Source organism: Phocoena phocoena, chromosome 11, assembly GCF_963924675.1.
Source record: "Phocoena phocoena chromosome 11, mPhoPho1.1, whole genome shotgun sequence".
NCBI classification, from domain to species: Eukaryota; Metazoa; Chordata; class Mammalia; order Artiodactyla; family Phocoenidae; genus Phocoena; species Phocoena phocoena.
In genome coordinates this window covers 99,407,069-99,424,551 of record NC_089229.1, presented here as the reverse complement: position 1 = coordinate 99,424,551, position 17,483 = coordinate 99,407,069, and the positions used below count along the sequence as shown (strand labels likewise).

At 56.1% G+C, this 17,483-nt stretch overlaps 1 protein-coding gene across 2 annotated transcripts in view; it reads right to left on the bottom strand.

Moving 5' to 3' along the window:
• The window catches only part of IQSEC3 (IQ motif and Sec7 domain ArfGEF 3), a 95,698-nt gene that overhangs the window by 12,243 nt on the left and 65,972 nt on the right, over window positions 1-17,483 (bottom strand). For both annotated transcript variants that reach the window (XM_065887188.1, XM_065887189.1), the window contains 3 exons: window positions 5,565-5,687; window positions 4,963-5,129; window positions 830-969 (listed from right to left, as the gene is read on the bottom strand). In XM_065887188.1, the coding sequence (XP_065743260.1) occupies window positions 830-969; window positions 4,963-5,129; window positions 5,565-5,687 (430 nt within the window). The remainder of the gene's footprint in view (window positions 1-829; window positions 970-4,962; window positions 5,130-5,564; window positions 5,688-17,483) is intronic.

The window sequence follows — 17,483 nt, the reverse complement described above, 5'->3', positions numbered from 1 at the left end:
CTCCGAGGCCTTCGGGCTGTGCCTCTCCTCTGCTGTACACCCAAGCACCAGTGTGCAAGAGGGAGGGGTCCCGGGGACACCGCGAATCTGCTCCAGTGTGTGAAACAGCCCCGTCCGGGGGCGTCCGCAAACCTGACAGAGGCTCTGACCTCAGCACAGCAGGCTCCAGCCAGAAAAGGCCGGCCCCGCACGACTAGGCGGAAGCGCCCATCACAGAGCCTCAGACGAGGTCCCCAAACTGCTCCCTGAGCCAAGGATTTGGGGAGGTTAGGGTTAGGGCGATGGAGGCCAGGACCTTTATGTCTACGGTATACAGAGCCCCTGCTGACGTCTACAGAGGATGCTTCCTTAAAAATCATTGCAAACTTGGAAAACGCGGCAAACTGCCACACAGACTACAACTCAGGGGCCACCCCAAGGATTTGAGAGCCCACGTTAGCCCATTTCCTGCCTCCTATTCAGTAGGACCATCCAGGATGCCCAGCACCCATACCACCCCAAACCTCCCTATCTGGCCATCCAGATGCTTCGACCCTAGAGCACCCGGCAGTCTTTCTCAGTATTTCACTTCAATCTCTCCTGCCGCAGGAGCCGGTCGCAGGGAGCAATGAGGAAATCGGGCAGGTGGAAGGAAGAGGGTGCCCCGCACAGCACACGGAGGCACTGGATACAGTAACTACAAGTGAGTGAAGAAGGGGAACACATTTCTGAAAGATGTGGAGGGGATGCCAGGAAGAAGGAAAGGGAAGGAGATGGAGACAGGGCCTCTGCGGCCCCGGGAGGGGAGATGATGCCCCGCAGTGAGTACTGCTCTGTGGTGGGCACTTACTGTCTTCATGCCCACGATGGACTTCTCCACCTTGGTGACATACGTGACGTGGTCCTCGTTCGACTTGAGCTCCTTCTGCTGAATCCTTTCGTAGATGCCGACCACCAGCTCCCTGGGGATGTCAGCCCCGTCATCCACACCTACGGCCATGGAACGGGGAAGGGGAGGGGTGTCAGGGCCCTGGAGCCAGAGAGGGGGCGCCCCCTACCTGACTGCCGCTCCCGAAGAATGGCCTTGATTTTGTCCTGTCCCCGCTCCGAAGCCTTCAGTGGCTGGCTCCCCATACCCGCTAAAGTAGGGATGAACTCCTTCGCCGGGCACCGGAGCTACTACACTAGGGCCCAGCACATGCCCCCAGCGCCCCCTCCTGCTGTTCCATAGCCAGAGCCTCCGCTCCCCCCTCCCAGGCCTCCTTCCCCATCTCTGAACACGGCCTCCGTGGTCCTGCTTTTGCTCCCCCGGTTCTCCCGTCTTAACAACCTCCACCCCAGCCCCGCCAGGAGCATCACTGAGCATTGCTGTGTTGGTCTTCAGGCCCTCCCCATCCCTTCGGTAGGGAGCGTGGAGCTCAGCGATTAGTCGTTGTGTGGTGACAAGATTCTCCCCTCGCTGGGAGCACGGGGTGACGGTGGTGGGTGGGCAGTGAGACATTAAGTGAAGGAGAGGGGGGAAGCCCCCGTGCCGGTGCTGTGAGGAGACCGCCACCCATCTCCCACTTCACAGTGACCTTCAGACTCTGGTAGCAAGAAATACCAGCAGGAAATATACCAACACGAAAACAACTTTCCCCAGAAGGTAGAAACAGAGGCAATTAAAAAAAAAGTCTTCTTTCTACTTTTTCTAAATCTTTCTTTAATGATTATACACTCCTTTTTCTTAAGAGGGAAAAATTAAAAATAAAACATCTTGGGCTTCCCTGGTGGCGCAGTGGTTGAGCGTCCGCCAGCCGATGCAGGGGACGCGGGTTCGTGCCCCAGTCCGGGAAGATCCCACATGCCGCGGAAAGGCTGGGCCCGTGAGCCATGGCCGCTGAGCCTGCGCATCCGGAGCCTGTGCTCCGCAACGGGAGAGGCCACAGCGGTGAGAGGCCCGCATACCGCAGAAAAAAAATAAATAAAAATAAAATAAAATAAAACATCTCGGGCAAGTGCTCTCCAAGGAGTTTTCCTAAGTGCCGAGAGGACATTACACCTTCTGTGAGCGGCCCTCTGTATTGACTCTGTTTCTCCCACATCTGAGTTTGGTTCTGAAAGTCGGGCACCCAGGGGCCTGGAAGAAGCCAGGCTGGGGGCAAGAAAGAGCAGGCCAGGGACTGAGCACACGGGGCTCCCAGGTAAAGACGGCAGGTTGCACCCCCTCTGCTCCTTCTGAATGCCCTAGGAAAGGGAATTTTTATTTTTTTTAAAGGCGGAGACGGGGGAAGAGGCAGTGGTACCAGGGGACCTGGAAGTGGGTGAATGAGTACATGGATCAGCAAACCTGGGAAAGAAGACACAGAAGCCAGCAGAGAGGTTAGGAGGCTCAGAAGCACCAAGCGCTCTGGAGTTGGTGCAGCCCCTGCAGGTGGAGGTGAAGTTGGGCTCGAAACAGGAAAGTCGGTTGAAAATCAGTTTAAAAGGCAATTAGACATCCCCGCCCCTTCCTCCAGCCCAGTCTTCTGATGGAGGCTTCATCCTCTGGAAGGGATGAACCAGGAACTCTGGGCTGGGGGATCCCAAGCCCAGCCAAGGGTGGGAGTCTGTGCTGAAAACTGGGGGATGGAGATGATATCTACATATTAGGAGACCCTCTCAACCCATTTCCCACAAAGATCTCGGAATACTGGCAGACAGACTCATACCCTCTGGGCAACAGACTGGACATTTCTCTTTTGAAGAAGCAACCAGCACAAGAGAAAATATCTAAAGATTCTGCAGTCAGGTCTCCCAATGAAACAGCTCAACTAAATCTTGCTGTGAGAATGTCCATCAGTCAGCAACCCCATACGTGCCCAGAGTTTTAATCAGCCTTTTAGTGGCTCACTGTTAAATCTGGATGGACAACCAAGTTTCATCAGAAAAAAAATCATACCTTCAGAGATGAATAAGAAGACACTGCATCTACAAAACAGGAACAAAATGCTGTAGAAGAGGAACACTTAGCAAAAAAGAGTTACTGAAAATGAAAAATAAGATCGCAGAAACGAAAACTCAGTAGGAGATTTGAAAGATAAAGCCGAGCGACATCTTCAAGAAAGTCAAAGGAGAAGCCAAAGATGGCAGATAGAGAGCTCTAACGATCAGAGGCTCAAACTGGGAGTTCTAACACCTGAATAATAGGAGTTCCAGAGGAGAGTATGGAAAATGCAGAGGGAAAATGATCAGATACAGTATTTAAGAGGAGTTCCCACCTGAAGATAAATTCTAATTAGAGATATTGTATATTGGAGTATATGTATGCAGTTTTCCAAAATAATATAAGCGTATGCGAAGACGTCTAGGCACTTGCCAGATGGGGCAGAACTTTTACGCTTCACAGAATTTTTAACACCTTACCAATAGGGACGCAAAGGAGTCTGTACAAATAATTTGATCTGCAATTACTATTTGAGGTTAAATATTTTGTGACTATTAAATTATCAGGTCTATCTGTGAGTTAACCAACAACTGGATACAGCTGAAAGTACCAACTGATTTTGTTTCTTCCAGTTTTATTGCTATACAATTGATACACAGTACCGTGTAAGTTTAAGGCATACAGCTCAATGATTTGACTTACGTAGATGATGAAACCGTAAGCAGCTCCTCTGCCCCTCTTCTGTTTGTTCACCCCTGTATTCCTCAGACCTTCCTCATAAAGATGAGATCACTAAGCCACTTTCAACCTAGTCCCTGATTTCTGCTTTACTAAATGTACAAAATGCCTTGCTCTTAACCTGTTGATCCCTTTCCTGGATTAGAAGGAGTAAGAATGAAGGATTAAGCAGTTAAAGAACGACTAACTCTCTACCCCTAGGTCCCCCTTAGTAAATTTGCAGGTGGACCCCGAGGGCACAGGCAGACCACGTGGGTCAAAGAATCCAATTGCAGACAGACCACCTGAGCAACCCAGCGTCCCAAGGAAAATCAGGAGAAGTCAGCAGGTCTGACAGAATCTGACCTCCTGCTTTAATGATTAACTGAGATCGCTTCCCCTTTTTCCCTTTAAAAATTGTCATGGTTGAGCAGAATCTTCAGAGTTGGTCTCTGGACAGAGGTCCACTTCTCCCCAGATTGCCGGCTTTTCTGAATAAAGCATCTTTCCTTTCTATGAAAAAAAAAAAAAATTTCCCACAATCAGAGGCATGTGTTTCTAGACTAAAAGGAAGAATGTAGTACCCAGCACAATGGACGAAAGAAGGACCATAACAGGGCACACATCATGGTGAAAATTCAGAACACAAAAGACAAACAGAAGAACCTAAAAATGTTCAGGGAGAGTGAAAGAAACGTAAGCAAGAGGTCAGGGATTGTAACAGTGGCAGCACTGACACCTAAAAATCAACGGAGCAATGCCTCCCAAATTCTGAGTTCAGTGTTTCCAACCGGGAATTCTGCTCCCAGCCAAAGTTTCAATCAAGACTGAGGATAGAAAAAGACATATCCAGACATGCAAACTCTTAAATAAAAGTTTGTCTCCAGTGTACCTTTTCCCTGGAAGTAAACTAAAAACGAGGAAGCGATGAAACCCAGGAAACCTGAATCCAACACACATCAGTTAGGAGACAACTTGTCTGGTAAACGCCATAAAGCTTATCTCAAGGCCCTGCTCGTGGCTCTTCTCTCCTAAGTCGTGGAGCAGGAAAGGGCCAGTACCACCCAGACAGCAGCCGTGGTGCCTGGGGCCCGGAGGTCACCCAACGGACGACGTTCCGCAGAGAGCAAGGGGCATCGCCCAGGGGCCCTTGCCGCTTGCCGCAGGACAGTGGCAGCAGCTCCCGGAAACTCCCCCGATGCCTGGCATGCTAGCAACTTCCCCAGGGCCGCTCGGCGAGACCGGGCCCAGAGAGCGGCATGCAGTGCCCTTGGCCACCGGGGTGACCACCTAGCATCGGGGCTGAGGCTCCCGGAACAACCCGAGCAGCGTCCCCGCTCCTCCCGCCGCCGCCCCTCTACCTCGCAGGTTTCGGATGAAGTCCTCCAGCATCATCTTCCGGTCGGGCTTAATGTTGGGGCTGTACATGTCGGTGTTGAGGAGGATGACGGCGAAGGCCAGGATGAAGACGGTGTCCGGGTTGTGGAACTGCCGCACCACCTCGGGGTTGCACATGCAGTAGCGCTGGCTATGCGGGGAGACACGTGAGGGTGCTGAGGGCCCACACCTTCCCTGAGCTCCAGCGACGGGGGGACCTGGGAACGTGTCCAGTCCTCCGAGGGCTTAAGCCCAGGGAGGCTCCCCCTCCTGCCGCCAACTGCCATCTGCCCCGTACCCCGGTCCCCATCCCCTCCGAGGGGACGGGGCAGCTGTCACACACCCAGAGACCCCCGGAACCCCACTCCCGGCCCCGTTCCAGCCTCACACAGACGCTCAGGAAAGATGTGCTGGTCGATGGGGAGGGTGAGGTGCCTGCAGGGAGAGCCCGAGGGGTCCGTCCTGCATCTTTGCTTCCCTCCCGGCCCTCCAGGGACTCCTGGCCCCCAGGCTTACAGCCACTCTGCTTCCCCGCCCCCAAGTCCCGGGTGTGTGCGAACGGAGTGGGGCTGGGGAAGGGTCCCACCTGAAGGTCTCTATGAGCCGTTCCACCTTCTGGGCCTCGCCCTGCACGCGGATGTGCGCCTGGAACTTGCGCAGGGCCTCATCCAGCTCCATGGCAGAGAAGTCCATCTCGTCCACCACGCAGCTGAGGCCGGGAGGGGAGGGGGTCGTGAGGGGCGTGGGCCCCGAACCTCGCTCCACCCACCAGAGCTGGGAGGAGGGCGTGGCCCACCCGCGGCTGGAAGCCCCACCCTGGTGGGGAGGGGGGACTTGGTGTCTGTGACCAACAAGGGGTGACTTACCCTACACACCCCCAGAGTCTCCTTCCACCGCCCGTGAGGACCCTCGTCACACCTCCTCCCACCCGACGGCCCTGCGAGGCACCGCCTGAGGGCCTCCCTCCCACCTCTGGACCCTGGGGTCCAGGGCTGCGGCCAGCTGTCCGAGGCCCCAGGGCCAGGAGGCTGAGCCTGCTGCCTCCTAAAGCAGGTCCTTTCCTCTCAGCCCCAGGGCGCCCAGAGTCAGGGGTTCAAACGGTGAACAGCGCTTTCTCTTCTGTCCTCTCCAAGGCCTCTCGGGGCCTTTCTCCCTGGTTCCGCCCCGTCTGGGAACCTCCTCTTACACCAGTACCCTCCCAGGTCGGAGCGTCTGCAGACTCCTGGCCCTCCCTCCCGAGGCCCTCCCAGCCGCCGGCGTATCCACGCTTCCCCTCCCCGGGGTGCACCGCTTCCAGCGCCGTGAGCAGCGGGCCCCAGCGGACATGTCGCCTTCTGCACCCACGCGCTGCACTGCGCCCCTCTGTCCTGCCCCACCCTGCCCCACCCTGCCCTTTCTCTGTTCCCACAGCCCGTGGTGGACGCCAGCAGCGTCACAGCCCTGGACACCACTGCCCACCTGTCCCACCCTGAGCAGGCCCCAACTCCTCCGTGATCAGCTCTGGGGCTGCCTGCGGCCTGGGAGACTTGGGGGGCCCCGCTTGACCCTGGCTCTGCTGTCGGTTTTTAGGAGAAAGCAAGGAGCCCCCGTGGCGGCAGTCAGGGCCCTGGTGGTCGGCGGCCCCGCCTCCCCCCACTCCTCTTGGGGGGAACAAGGAGGAAGGGGCGTCCCGAGGCCACCCAGAGAGGGCAGGGCCGGGGCTCTTCCCCCAGGACAGGGCAGACGGCCATCTGCAGGCTGGGAGCCACACCCAGCTTGGTGAAGCCCGGGCTTCTCTCAGGCTTGGCGGCCTCAGTAGAGGGTGGGGCAGGGACTGGGAGATGGGAGGCAAGGACTTGGCCCAAGGGTAGGAATGGGCTGCGTCTCGGCACCTGAGACAGACAGCAGGTCCAGCAGGCGAGAGGGCAGCTCCTGTCACCTCTTCCCTGGGCCGTCCCCAGGTGAGGGAAGGTGAACTCGGGGCAGCCTCACAGGGCCCACAGCTGCGTGTCCCCCAGCCCGGCCCAGCCAGGCCAGGAGGGACGCATCGAGCACGACTGAGCCAGACAGGATGCCGGTCGGAGCGGGCGAACCGGTGCGGCAGGAGGGCCACGAGCGGGAGCCGGGGAGGGAGCCAGAGACACAGAGACAGCGAAAGACACGGGGGTAGAGAGTCGAGTGAGAGAGACACGGAGGGAGAGACAGAGACAGAGAGCAAGAGGAAAACAGAGACAAGAGGAGAAAGAGGGAAAGACAGAAGGGAGAAGGCAGAGCAGACGAGGGGGACGAGGCTCGGCCGGCTGGGCAGGCCTGGGTGAGCAGCAGCGGGCGGCCACACTGCAGCCTCTCGTCCTTGGGCCCCGCCGACTCCTGCAAGGCCCAGGCCCAGGCAACGGGCCCCAGCCTGGCCAACCCTGACACACAGGCCGGCTGCCCGGAGGACCCCAGAACGGCCCTGGTCCCCCCGGTCTGGGGTCCAGGACTTGCCCCTGTCAGTCCATCCATCCCACCTCCGACCTGGCCCCCCTGCACGACTCTGAACCCCACGGTCCCGGCACCCTGTGTCCCTCAGTGGTGTCCCTCCCAGAACCTCTGTCCATGGACTGTCCCCCATGCTCTGGACCGGGGCTGACCCCGCGATGGGCACCGAGGGAAGCGGCGGGAGGGGGCCGCAGAGCAGCCGGGAGCTGGCGGACGTGCCCAGCCAAGCACGGCGGCCGGCTTTCCAGCCCTTCACTCAAGTGACTCCTGCTGGCCGCTCCAGTAACAAGCCGGAGAGTCAAGGACCAGGGCAGGAGACTCAGCCGGGTGGAAACGCCAGCCCGCAGAGCAGGCAGCGGGCTACACCACCCACGGCGCGGGGTGTGCAGGCCTCTGCGGGCGGACACCTGTGCGGGGGCTGGGGAGGCTCTACAGCCCACCTCTTGCAGGACCCCATGGCAGAGCCTTCAGGCAGCCGGTTGAAATGCAGGGCCCCGGCCCTACGCCGGATTTACCAACTAGACGATTGAGAGCAGTGCCTGGGAATCAGCATCCCTCAAACTCGCCAGCCGATCCTTAGAAACTGAAAACGAACGGCTGAGCCGAGCGCGAGGTCGGGGGGATGCTTTTAAAATGAGAGCCCGGGAGCTCACGGGAGCACGCGTGTCCTCTCGGCTCTCAGGGGCTGCTTTTGTGGTGGGGTGGTGAGGGAGGGAGCGCGGGAGGGAGAGACAGACAGCCCCACCCCTTCTCCACGGCACGTGCGCATACACACACGTATGCGCGCGCAGGCGCACGCACGCACACACTGATTTCCTGCCTTGCTCCCTGCAGTTGCCACCACAGGCATCGCTGTTTGATGGGCAAGTGGTCTGGGGTTGTCAGATCTTTGAGAAAAAATCTAGACGTTTTCTGCAAAACCCCCAGAAGCTGTCTTGAGAGGCGGAAAGACACTACTGCCTGCTAATCGTTTCCTGTCTGTAGAGCTGGGGGTTGGGCCAGGTGACCTCTTGCCCCGCCGTGACATTGCCTGATGAGGACCCAGACCCAGAGCCAGCCCACAGGCAGCCTCTGGAGGCTCCGCGGATGCTTGCAGGCAGCAGGGGAGGGCAGCGTCGTTTCTGGCTGGCTTTGGAATACAGCTCACACGACTGGCTGCTTCTCCCCGCCTCCCAGGGAACCAGTGCCCTCCTGGGGCAGGTGGCAGGGCCGAGGCCATGCCCTGGTGGACCCTCACCTTGTAACGGGGGCTCCGTCATCCAGGAATCACTCCCCACGGTCCTCGCCCCTCCCCACCTCCCTAAGGTGCCAGCCTGCACCTGACCTTGGCTCTCTCTCCTCTCCTCTCCCCGTCTCCCGTTCTTCCCGTGTTCTGCAGATCACTTGCACCTAAAACCTCCCCTCCTGTCCGTCTTCTTCATCACCCTGAAATCCTGCTGGGAGCAGACCGCTGGCAGTTCTCCAGATCCTTCTGCCACCTCCACCAGCACAGCCAACAGCCCTCTCCTCTCTGATCACCTTTAAGGTGAAAAAAATCACACGTTTCTGGGTGGTCGTTTCTGGTGTATAATCTCCCTATTTTACAGAAGGTAAAACTGAGACTGCAAAGGGGCTTGCTTGGTGTTCCCTCTGCTAGGGAGACCCTCCCCAGTCTACGCCAGTGGGCAGCTCCCTCTGCACCTCCTTCACTGAATATTTTTTTCAGTGCTTCACCAAGTGGGCAATGACTTCATCTCCTCAGTCCGGTGGGATATTATGCATCACCCTGTTATTTTTTATTATATGAGGAAACCAAAGCTCACAAGAGAGCTGACCTTGCAGGGGGCACCGCACACATCGCATTCCTGGCATGTTCCCTCTCGGGGGCTGTTGCTAATGCATCTCTCGCTGGGGGCTGCTGTCTCACCCAGATGCCTGGTGGGACCTGTGAGGGCCCAAGGAGGGGCAGTTGGACACATCACAGAGTCTCGGGTGAAGGCCGTTTCACTGTCAGCAGTCACATGAGGCCATGTGGCCACCCTGCAGTCTCTGAGCTGGCCTGGTACACGGAGCCCACAGCAGCGGACCAAACCCCTGACCCGCTACCTTCTGCCTCCTGGGGCTTTCTCTGACCCCCAGTAGCTAACTTGCCCTCCCCCTCCCCCACCCCCCGCATGCACTGAGCACCTCTGCATACACAGCACTGTGCTAGGGACCTGGAATAAGGGGCAAACAACACAAACACAGATCCTGTCCCAGTGAGAGAGACAGGCATTAAGCGCAGAGTCAAAAATAATTATTTCATTACAATCGTGACAAGTTCTGTGTGGGGAAAGGACAGGGTTTTGTGAGGGGACACAGGAGATGTACTTTTTATTGGCGTGTCCAGAAATGCCTCTTTGGGGATGTGGCATTTGAGCAGAGACCTAAAAGGTGAGTAGGATCTGATTAAGGGAGGGGGAGGGGAGGGGGAGACATGATGAGATCCAGTTTGTTTTAAGATGATTTCTCTGGTGTTGGGCAAGAATGAATGAAAAAGGAAGGGCAGGAGCAAGAGAGAAGCAGGGGGCCATCAGGATGCACCTACAGAGGTTCAGGCTAGAGACGACGAGCCTTGGCTAAGGTGGAACAAATTGAATGGACCTGAACAGACCTGAACGGACCAGGCCAGCTCAGAATCTGAGAGACATCCTGGAGGGAGAACTGATGGGACAAGGTGATGGAAGGAATGTGGGCGGTAGGGAAAAGGAGTCGGCCGTGAGTCTCAGAGCTCGGGCTCGAACACCTGGGGGCCTGGTGGTACTAGTTTTTGAGATGGGTGGACACACATGCTGGAGAGATCGAGACTTCAGTTTTGGACACACGAAGTTGGAGATGTTCTTCCATATCAGTTTAGTATCTACTCAATCAACGTCATTAGCACCCAAAGTCTTGCCTTTTCTATTTTACAAATTAAAACCCAGCCTCAACCCTTCTTTGCTCTGTAGTCACTAATTCTTTTCTCTACGCCTCTTTCTTTAAATTTTATTTGTTTATTTTTCGCTGCGTTGGGTCTTCATTGCTGTGCGCGGGCTTTCTCTAGTTGCGGCGAGCGGGGGCTACTCTTTGTTGCACTGCACGGGCTTCTCATTGCAGTGGCTTCTCTTGTTACAGAGCACAGACTCTAGGTGCGGGACTTCAGTAGTTGCGGCACGCAGCCTCAGTAGTTGTGGCGCACGGGCTTAGTTGCCCCGCGGCATGTGGGATCTTCCTGGACCAGGGCTTGAACCTGTGTCCCCTGCATTGGCAGGTGGATTCTCAGCCACTGTGCCACCGGGGAAGTCCCTCTACTCCTCTTTGGAGCCAAACTTCTAGAAGTCATCCCTACTCATGCTATTTCCACTTGCTCGATCCCATTCACTTTTCAACCCGCTCCAGCCAAGCATCTACCCCAGCATTCCATTAAAACTCTTGTCAAGGCCACCAACGGCCGCCATGTTGCCAAGTCCAGTGGCGCCAACGTCTGTCCTCATCACACTGGCCTCCTGGCAGCGTCAACGCAGTTAAAGACTCCCTCCTTGGAACACGCCTCTCTCGTTTCCATCCCATTGCCCTCCCCTAGGTTGACTCTCTCCTCTCCGGAGGCACCCCTCCTCCGTCGCAGGCCCTCCTCCCCCTGGCCTCTAACTCAGGGCTGCCCACCAGGTCCCTTCCCCCACTTTACAACCTCTTCCTAGGGGCCTCACCCATTCCTATGGCTCTGAATGCCACAACTCTTAAGTGTAGCCGTGAGTTCACCCTTATTATTTTCCATTAGTCACGAACTAGTTATTTTTTATTGTTGTTAATCTACAGTGTTCATAAGAGACCCCCTTAAGTAATGGTGCTACTAAGTGTGGATGAGGGCTGCTGAGTGCAAAGGTCAGTCCTTGGGCAATCTTCACAAGGCCACAGGTTGTGCTGGCATCTCTCACAGGAAAGTCAGGGTGGATATATTTTATGCTTTACCAAGTATTTAATATTTTAACTTGCTCTGAGTAAATATTTGATAATGTCTAGTTTGAGGAATTCTTCAGATGAAATGTCACCACACCCAGCATCGCTCTCCCCTCAAAGCTAAAAATATATACGTGCTTATTTGGTATAATCTGCTCCGATTACTCCAGTGGGCCTGCAGCAAAGAAAGACCCAGTGTTCCGGATTCTCAGCAGCCCAGGAGGCTGTTCGCTGTGATCGGCCACCTCTGTTCTCCGCCCACCCCAGTCACCAGACCCTGCTGCCTCTCCCTGCCTCAGGGCTCCACCCGCCTCTACCCTCCCTGCAGCCTCTGCTGAGGGTAAGAGCCTCATCAGCTGGCCACAACTGGTCCTTCAATAGCCTCCGAACCAGCCTCCCTGCCTCCAAACCATCTTCCGGAACAACACTTCTAGGACGGCCATTTGGCCCTGTCACTCACTCCTCTGCTTATACTTTTTCGAGGTTTCCCACACCCCTCATATGAAGCCTGAGCTCCCCAGCAAAGCACGGCCCTGGTTGCTCCCGGACTCTCCTGCCCCTTCCGCATCCTGACTCCAGCCCAGCAGCCTGGCTCTCCCACGGCCCCAGGTTTGCACACGCTGCTCTTCCTTCCTGCCGCCCACCCCCAACCTCCAGGTCTGCCTTCCATCTCTCCGGAATCTTCCTCGACCTCCGCGGTGCCTCTGCTGTGTCTCCCGTGTCACCCAAGCATCTGCCTGTCCTCCCACCGGGCCACGCGCTCCCCGACGCCCGGAGTCGGTCTCTGCATCCCTGTCGTATGTATGAACTCAGTAAACGTTCCTGGGGTGGATGAATGAGTGAGTGACAGACCAAACTCAAGAATGAACGGGGCTGTGAGCACACGGTCAGCTGGGGAAGGAGCCCTGCGGCCGGCGCCTTTGGAAGCTCTGCCTGGGGGCCCCGATCAGCTGGACCTGACCCCTGGACGCGGCTGCCGAGGGAAGGGCTCCGTGGATTCCAGACCACAGGCAGAGAGGCGGCCTGGAGTGCACGCGCTTCCCACTTCCTTCAACCAACCACGCAGGCCAGTGAGTGCTGAGAACCCGGCGACCTGGCCCTGAGAGGCAGCTCCTGAGGTGCTGTCTGGACCCGCCTCGGAGGGGCCGCTGACTGCGGGTGATTGCGGAGGTGCTCTTGCTGGGGTGGGCGGCCTCTCCTTTCTGTGGGATTCTGTGGCAAGTCCCTCCCAAGGGCTGGGGAAGCGTAAGCACAGCTGTTCCCCGCATCTGTATAAACAGGTACAACCTTGCAGGAAGTTGCTCGTTAACACCTCCGTGTGTGGCGTCGGTCTGTGTAGCAGGGAGCTGAAGCGGCGCACACAAGTGTGATCAAAATGAATTTCGTCATCTCCACTATTTTTTTTTTAACGATAGCAAGACAGTGTCTGGCAGACAAAGGAACTGGTTGGGAGCTGAAAATAGGTAGTGATAGCAGCAGGGATTTTTAATAGTCTGGAAGAGACAGCGAAGACCTGGAAGGTGAGGTACAGGCCCAGGCCGGGAAGAGGTGTGTGCGGTGCCCATGTGGGTCTCTGCTCCAGGCGGAGCCGGGGCCAGCTTTCAGGATTAGGATGGAAAGCGAAGCTGCCCACCGCCATGAGCTGGAGGAACCCGGGTGTTACTTCTGCCGTTCTTGTCTCATCCGATTCTATTAAAAATGTCCCCATCCGCTGGGGAGTTATTTTTGTGAGTCGGAACTCATAACGTGCCAGACGAAGGTCGAGGCTTTCAGGAAAAGTGCAACGTGGCCAAGAAACTAGAGCAGGAGGACCTGCCAGAGACCCTGGTGACAACACGGGGACAAAGAAAATCTTGTTTGAAGTCCTCAGAAGGGACGGCGGCTGGTGCACCTTGAAACCACTCCCACAAATCGGGAGTCCGTGTGGATGCGGAGGCTACTACCCTTTTGCTGGGCCCGGCAGCCCCCTGTTCGCCCGTGGTTCTCAAACCTGAGGGCGCACCAGAATCACCCAGCTGGCTGATCAACTGCACGGAGCTGGGCACCACCCCAGGGTTTCTGAATCCAGGCGTCTGGGCTGGAGTCCGAGGATCGACGTTGCTAACGAGCTCCTGGGTGCTGCTTCTGTTCGGGGGACCACGCTTTGAGACCCACGCTCTGTGCCAGTGACAGGGGTAGGACGGGAAGAAGCCAGGCCTTTGGTGTCAGGCACCCTTGGGTTTGAATCCTGTCTCCACCATATAGGTCTTCAGTTCAAGTCACTTAGCCTCTCTGGGCCTCATTTTCCCCATCTCTAGAATGGAGCTAACACCTAAAACGTCCAGTGGGCGGGTGGGGCGGGGCGGGGTGGGTTTTAGAAGAGACAATGTATGTAAACTCCCAGTTTATTAAAGAGCTTAAGAAATGTGGTTCTCCAGACTTGTGGTTGCCAAGGCGGGGGAGGTGGGGGAGGGAGAGGGATGGTTTGGGAGTTTGGGGTTGGTAGATGCAAATTATTACATTTAGAATGGATAAACAAGGTCCTAATGCACCTTGCACAGGGAACTATACTCAATATCCTGCAACAAACCATAATGGAAAAGAATATTAAAAAGAAGAATGTCTACATGTGTATAACCGAGTCACTGTGCTGTACCACAGAGATTGGCACAATGCCGTAAATCAGCCATACTTCAATTAAAAATATATATTAAGAAAAAAAGAAACGAGTGTTCTCATTAGGGACCGAATCGGAGCTGACGTGCCCCATGAGTAAGCAGATCTGTAGTTCCCTCTAGCACAGGTAGGAAGACTCTTTGCTTCATCGCCAATGAACTCGCCTGAAATTTCATCATTAGAGCCATCAACTGTTTAATACATACATCCATCAGAGAGAGGGAACTGAGTTAGCTCAGATCAATGCAGATTTGTGGATCAGTTTCTCAGCTCTGTTTTCTTCCCAGATGAGAGGGTTGGGGCCCAGCAAATAAAGGTGAGTCAGGGATGGGATAGCATCTGATTCAGTTCAATTACCCTGCCCCTGGCCTGGGCACTAGCCATTTCTTCTCTCTGGGCCTCAGTCCCTGGCCGGGTAGAATGAGAGAGCTGGACTAGCTGACCGTCTAAAGCATTTCTCAGCACCACGATTCACAGCTGGGCTCTGACAAGCGCCGTAAAGGCATTCAGACCACGCATCTGTTGGGATGACGCACAAGGTAGGATGGTGTGGAGTTTAGGGCTCAGGTTATGGACCTCTCTGCCAGGCTTCAGGTCTCAGCCGCTGGTCAGCCCTGGGACTGTGGCAAGCGCCCCACCCTCTCTGTTCCTCGGTTTCCTTCATTTGGTGCAGACTCCCAGCACTGGCCTCACAGCACTGCTGGCAAGATGGTATGAGGCTTTGCATGTAAGGTTCTTAGAACCGTTCCTGCTGGCACACGATACGCGCTGGATATGTGTGAGCTGCCTGCTCGCTCACAGATGGCCCCCCTGAGAAACCCGCGGGGAGTGACTCCCAGGAAGTCCCACTGCAAAGAGCGGCCAGTTTCAGCCACACCTGAGCATCACACAGGATCCAGAGACACCTCTCCAGAGCTGGGCCCTGGGTACTCAGGAGGGGAATGGGTGGTGGGTATGTTCATTTTTGTGTAAAAGCCCAATTTCTATGCATCTGTGACAAAGCCAAAGAGAGTCTCAACTCTGGACTTTTTCACCCCACTCTGGGGTTCCAAGATCTCCACGTACGGGAGCAAATGATTCTTTTAAATGCCAATGACTCTTTCCTGTTAAGTAGAATCTCTCATCTCTGTGTGTGTGTCTGTGTGTGTGTGTGCGGTGGTGGGGATAGGGGAAAGGGCACTGGAGAGGTGAGGGGTCAAGGTCATAAAACCCAAAGACAGCACAGTTAGAAGAGACCCCCTTCCATTCCTCTGAGTGGGAGGCAGTGGAAATAGCCCCCAAAGCCTTCTATCCCTGCCTGCCCCAGCCTCTCTCCACCCTCCGCCAGACCCGTCAGAGTGGGCCTGGGCCCCAGCCCGCTCTCCCCTGCCCCGTGGATCTCCTCAGGAGCAAGGCAACCGTTCCGAGGCTACACACAGACGACACGCAGGACCTGCTCAAACCATTCCTTCCTAGTGAGGAGAGGCCAGAGCCTTCCAGCCTACGGAGTTTGACAGACAATCTGTCTTCATTTCTGAATGTCCCCTAAGAAGAGCAAATCTGTTGCACTCTGGCCAAAACATTTCCATGGAAATGAAATGATGAAATCCGACTAAAACGTCAGACTCTAATATCTAACAAAGAACGGAGCGGACACAGTGAGAGAAGGAACGCCCGGGAAACTTTCTTCTGGCTACTCAACCCCAAAGCTGCCCTTCCTGCGTTTCCTTGGAAACGACAGATGCCCTCCGCGGGTGTGAAGATCACCCGGGCCGGCCGGGAAAGAGACTGCTCACAGCCAGCACACAACGTTTCCCCATCCGCTGGCCTTCAAACCTGCTGAAGCGCACATTTCAGAAAGGAAATAGAGCAGAGGCAAATTTCCCAGCCACGTGAAAACTGAGAGCGAGACGCTTGCAGCCCCAGAGAATCCTGATCTCCCTGCCCTTTGTCTCCCACTGCCCTTCCCCCTCAGCACCAGGGGAGGACTTCCTCCAAGCTCGAGGTGGTCCCCTCCCTTCCCCAGCACGGAACTCTGTCTCAGACCAGCCCTGAGGAGTGGGAGGTTTCCCTGTGTTGGGAAGGGGAGGCGGGAGGGGTCTAATGCCCACTAAGCCTCAGGCACTGAGTTAAGTACTTCATATGCGCTTAAAAAAGTTAATTCAGGGCTTCCCTGGTGGCGCAGTGGTTGAGAGTCCGCCTGCCGATGCAGGGGACGCGGGTTCGTGCCCCGGTCTGGGAAGATCCCACATGCCGCGGAGCGGCTGAGCCCGTGAGCCGTGGCCGCTGAGCCTGCGCGTCCGGAGCCTGTGCTCCACAACGGGAGAGGCCACAACAGTGAGAGGCCCGCGTACCGCAAAAAAAAAAAAAAAAAAGTTAATTCATATGACCGGTTCTATTATCCCCATTTGACAAATGAGGAAATTGAGGCTGGTTTCTCCTAAAAAAACAAACAAAAAACAAACGCCAACGACCAAAACACAACACCTTCCCAGGTCAACACTGGAATGGACATGGCCCTTTGAGCTCAGAATGCCTCATATTATCATTTGATAAAGCCTGGTTGGATACATTCTTTCTTGGAATGGGGCATCCATGGAACCAGGACACAAAGGGATGGAGAGGTCAGCTTCCCAGAGCACCGAGGGCCTGACCCCGGAGGCAAATGTCATCACCGCATCTCTGATGCTCAGAGGTGAAGCAGTGGCTGGGACAGATTCTGCTTGGCCCAGCTCCTCCTCTCTTCCTGTCCCCCCAGGCCCAGGAGTGGGGGGAGGGCCCCATTCCTTCCCCTCCCAGAGACTTTCAGCTTCTCCCCTTCCCATCTGGCTGCATCTTGGAGAGAGCGGTGGATTGGGCTGTCTCAGTCTCCAAGGGGATGGGTGATTTATGTCTTTTATTCAGCAAACAGCTTTGTACAGAATGGATACGGCAGGCTGAATGTCACCGGCGGGGGCATGTGCAGAATCCCAGTGAAGCCTTCCCGGCCTGGACACATGGCACTGGGTGACTGTCACTGTGTGCTTTCTCTGGTGGGAGTCAGGAAGAGGCAGTGGATCCTGAAAGGTTCCGAGAGAGCTGGCTTGAGTGGCAGGGAGATACCAAAAACCCCAGCGTCTTGCTGCCCTGCCAGTGCCTGTCTCTTCCTGCTTCTTCATCCTCTCCAGGCACCTCACAGCAGACAGAACAGGCCATCGGCATGCTGCAGACCTGGGGGAGGAGGGCTCCTTTCCATGGAGCTGCCATGCGCAGGCCGTCTGCTGGGGCCTCAGAGCCCGGGGCCTGCATGGCTGCAGAACACGGCACGAGGGACTGAGGCGTTCACTGTGGCAGAATTGGGGCTCAGTGCCCACTGGAGGCTCGAGGGCCCCTCACCTCTCTTTCCACGTTCCTCCTCGCATCTCTCCCCTTTGAGACCTGGGTCTATAACTTCCCTGAGGCCACGAGCCAGGCCTGT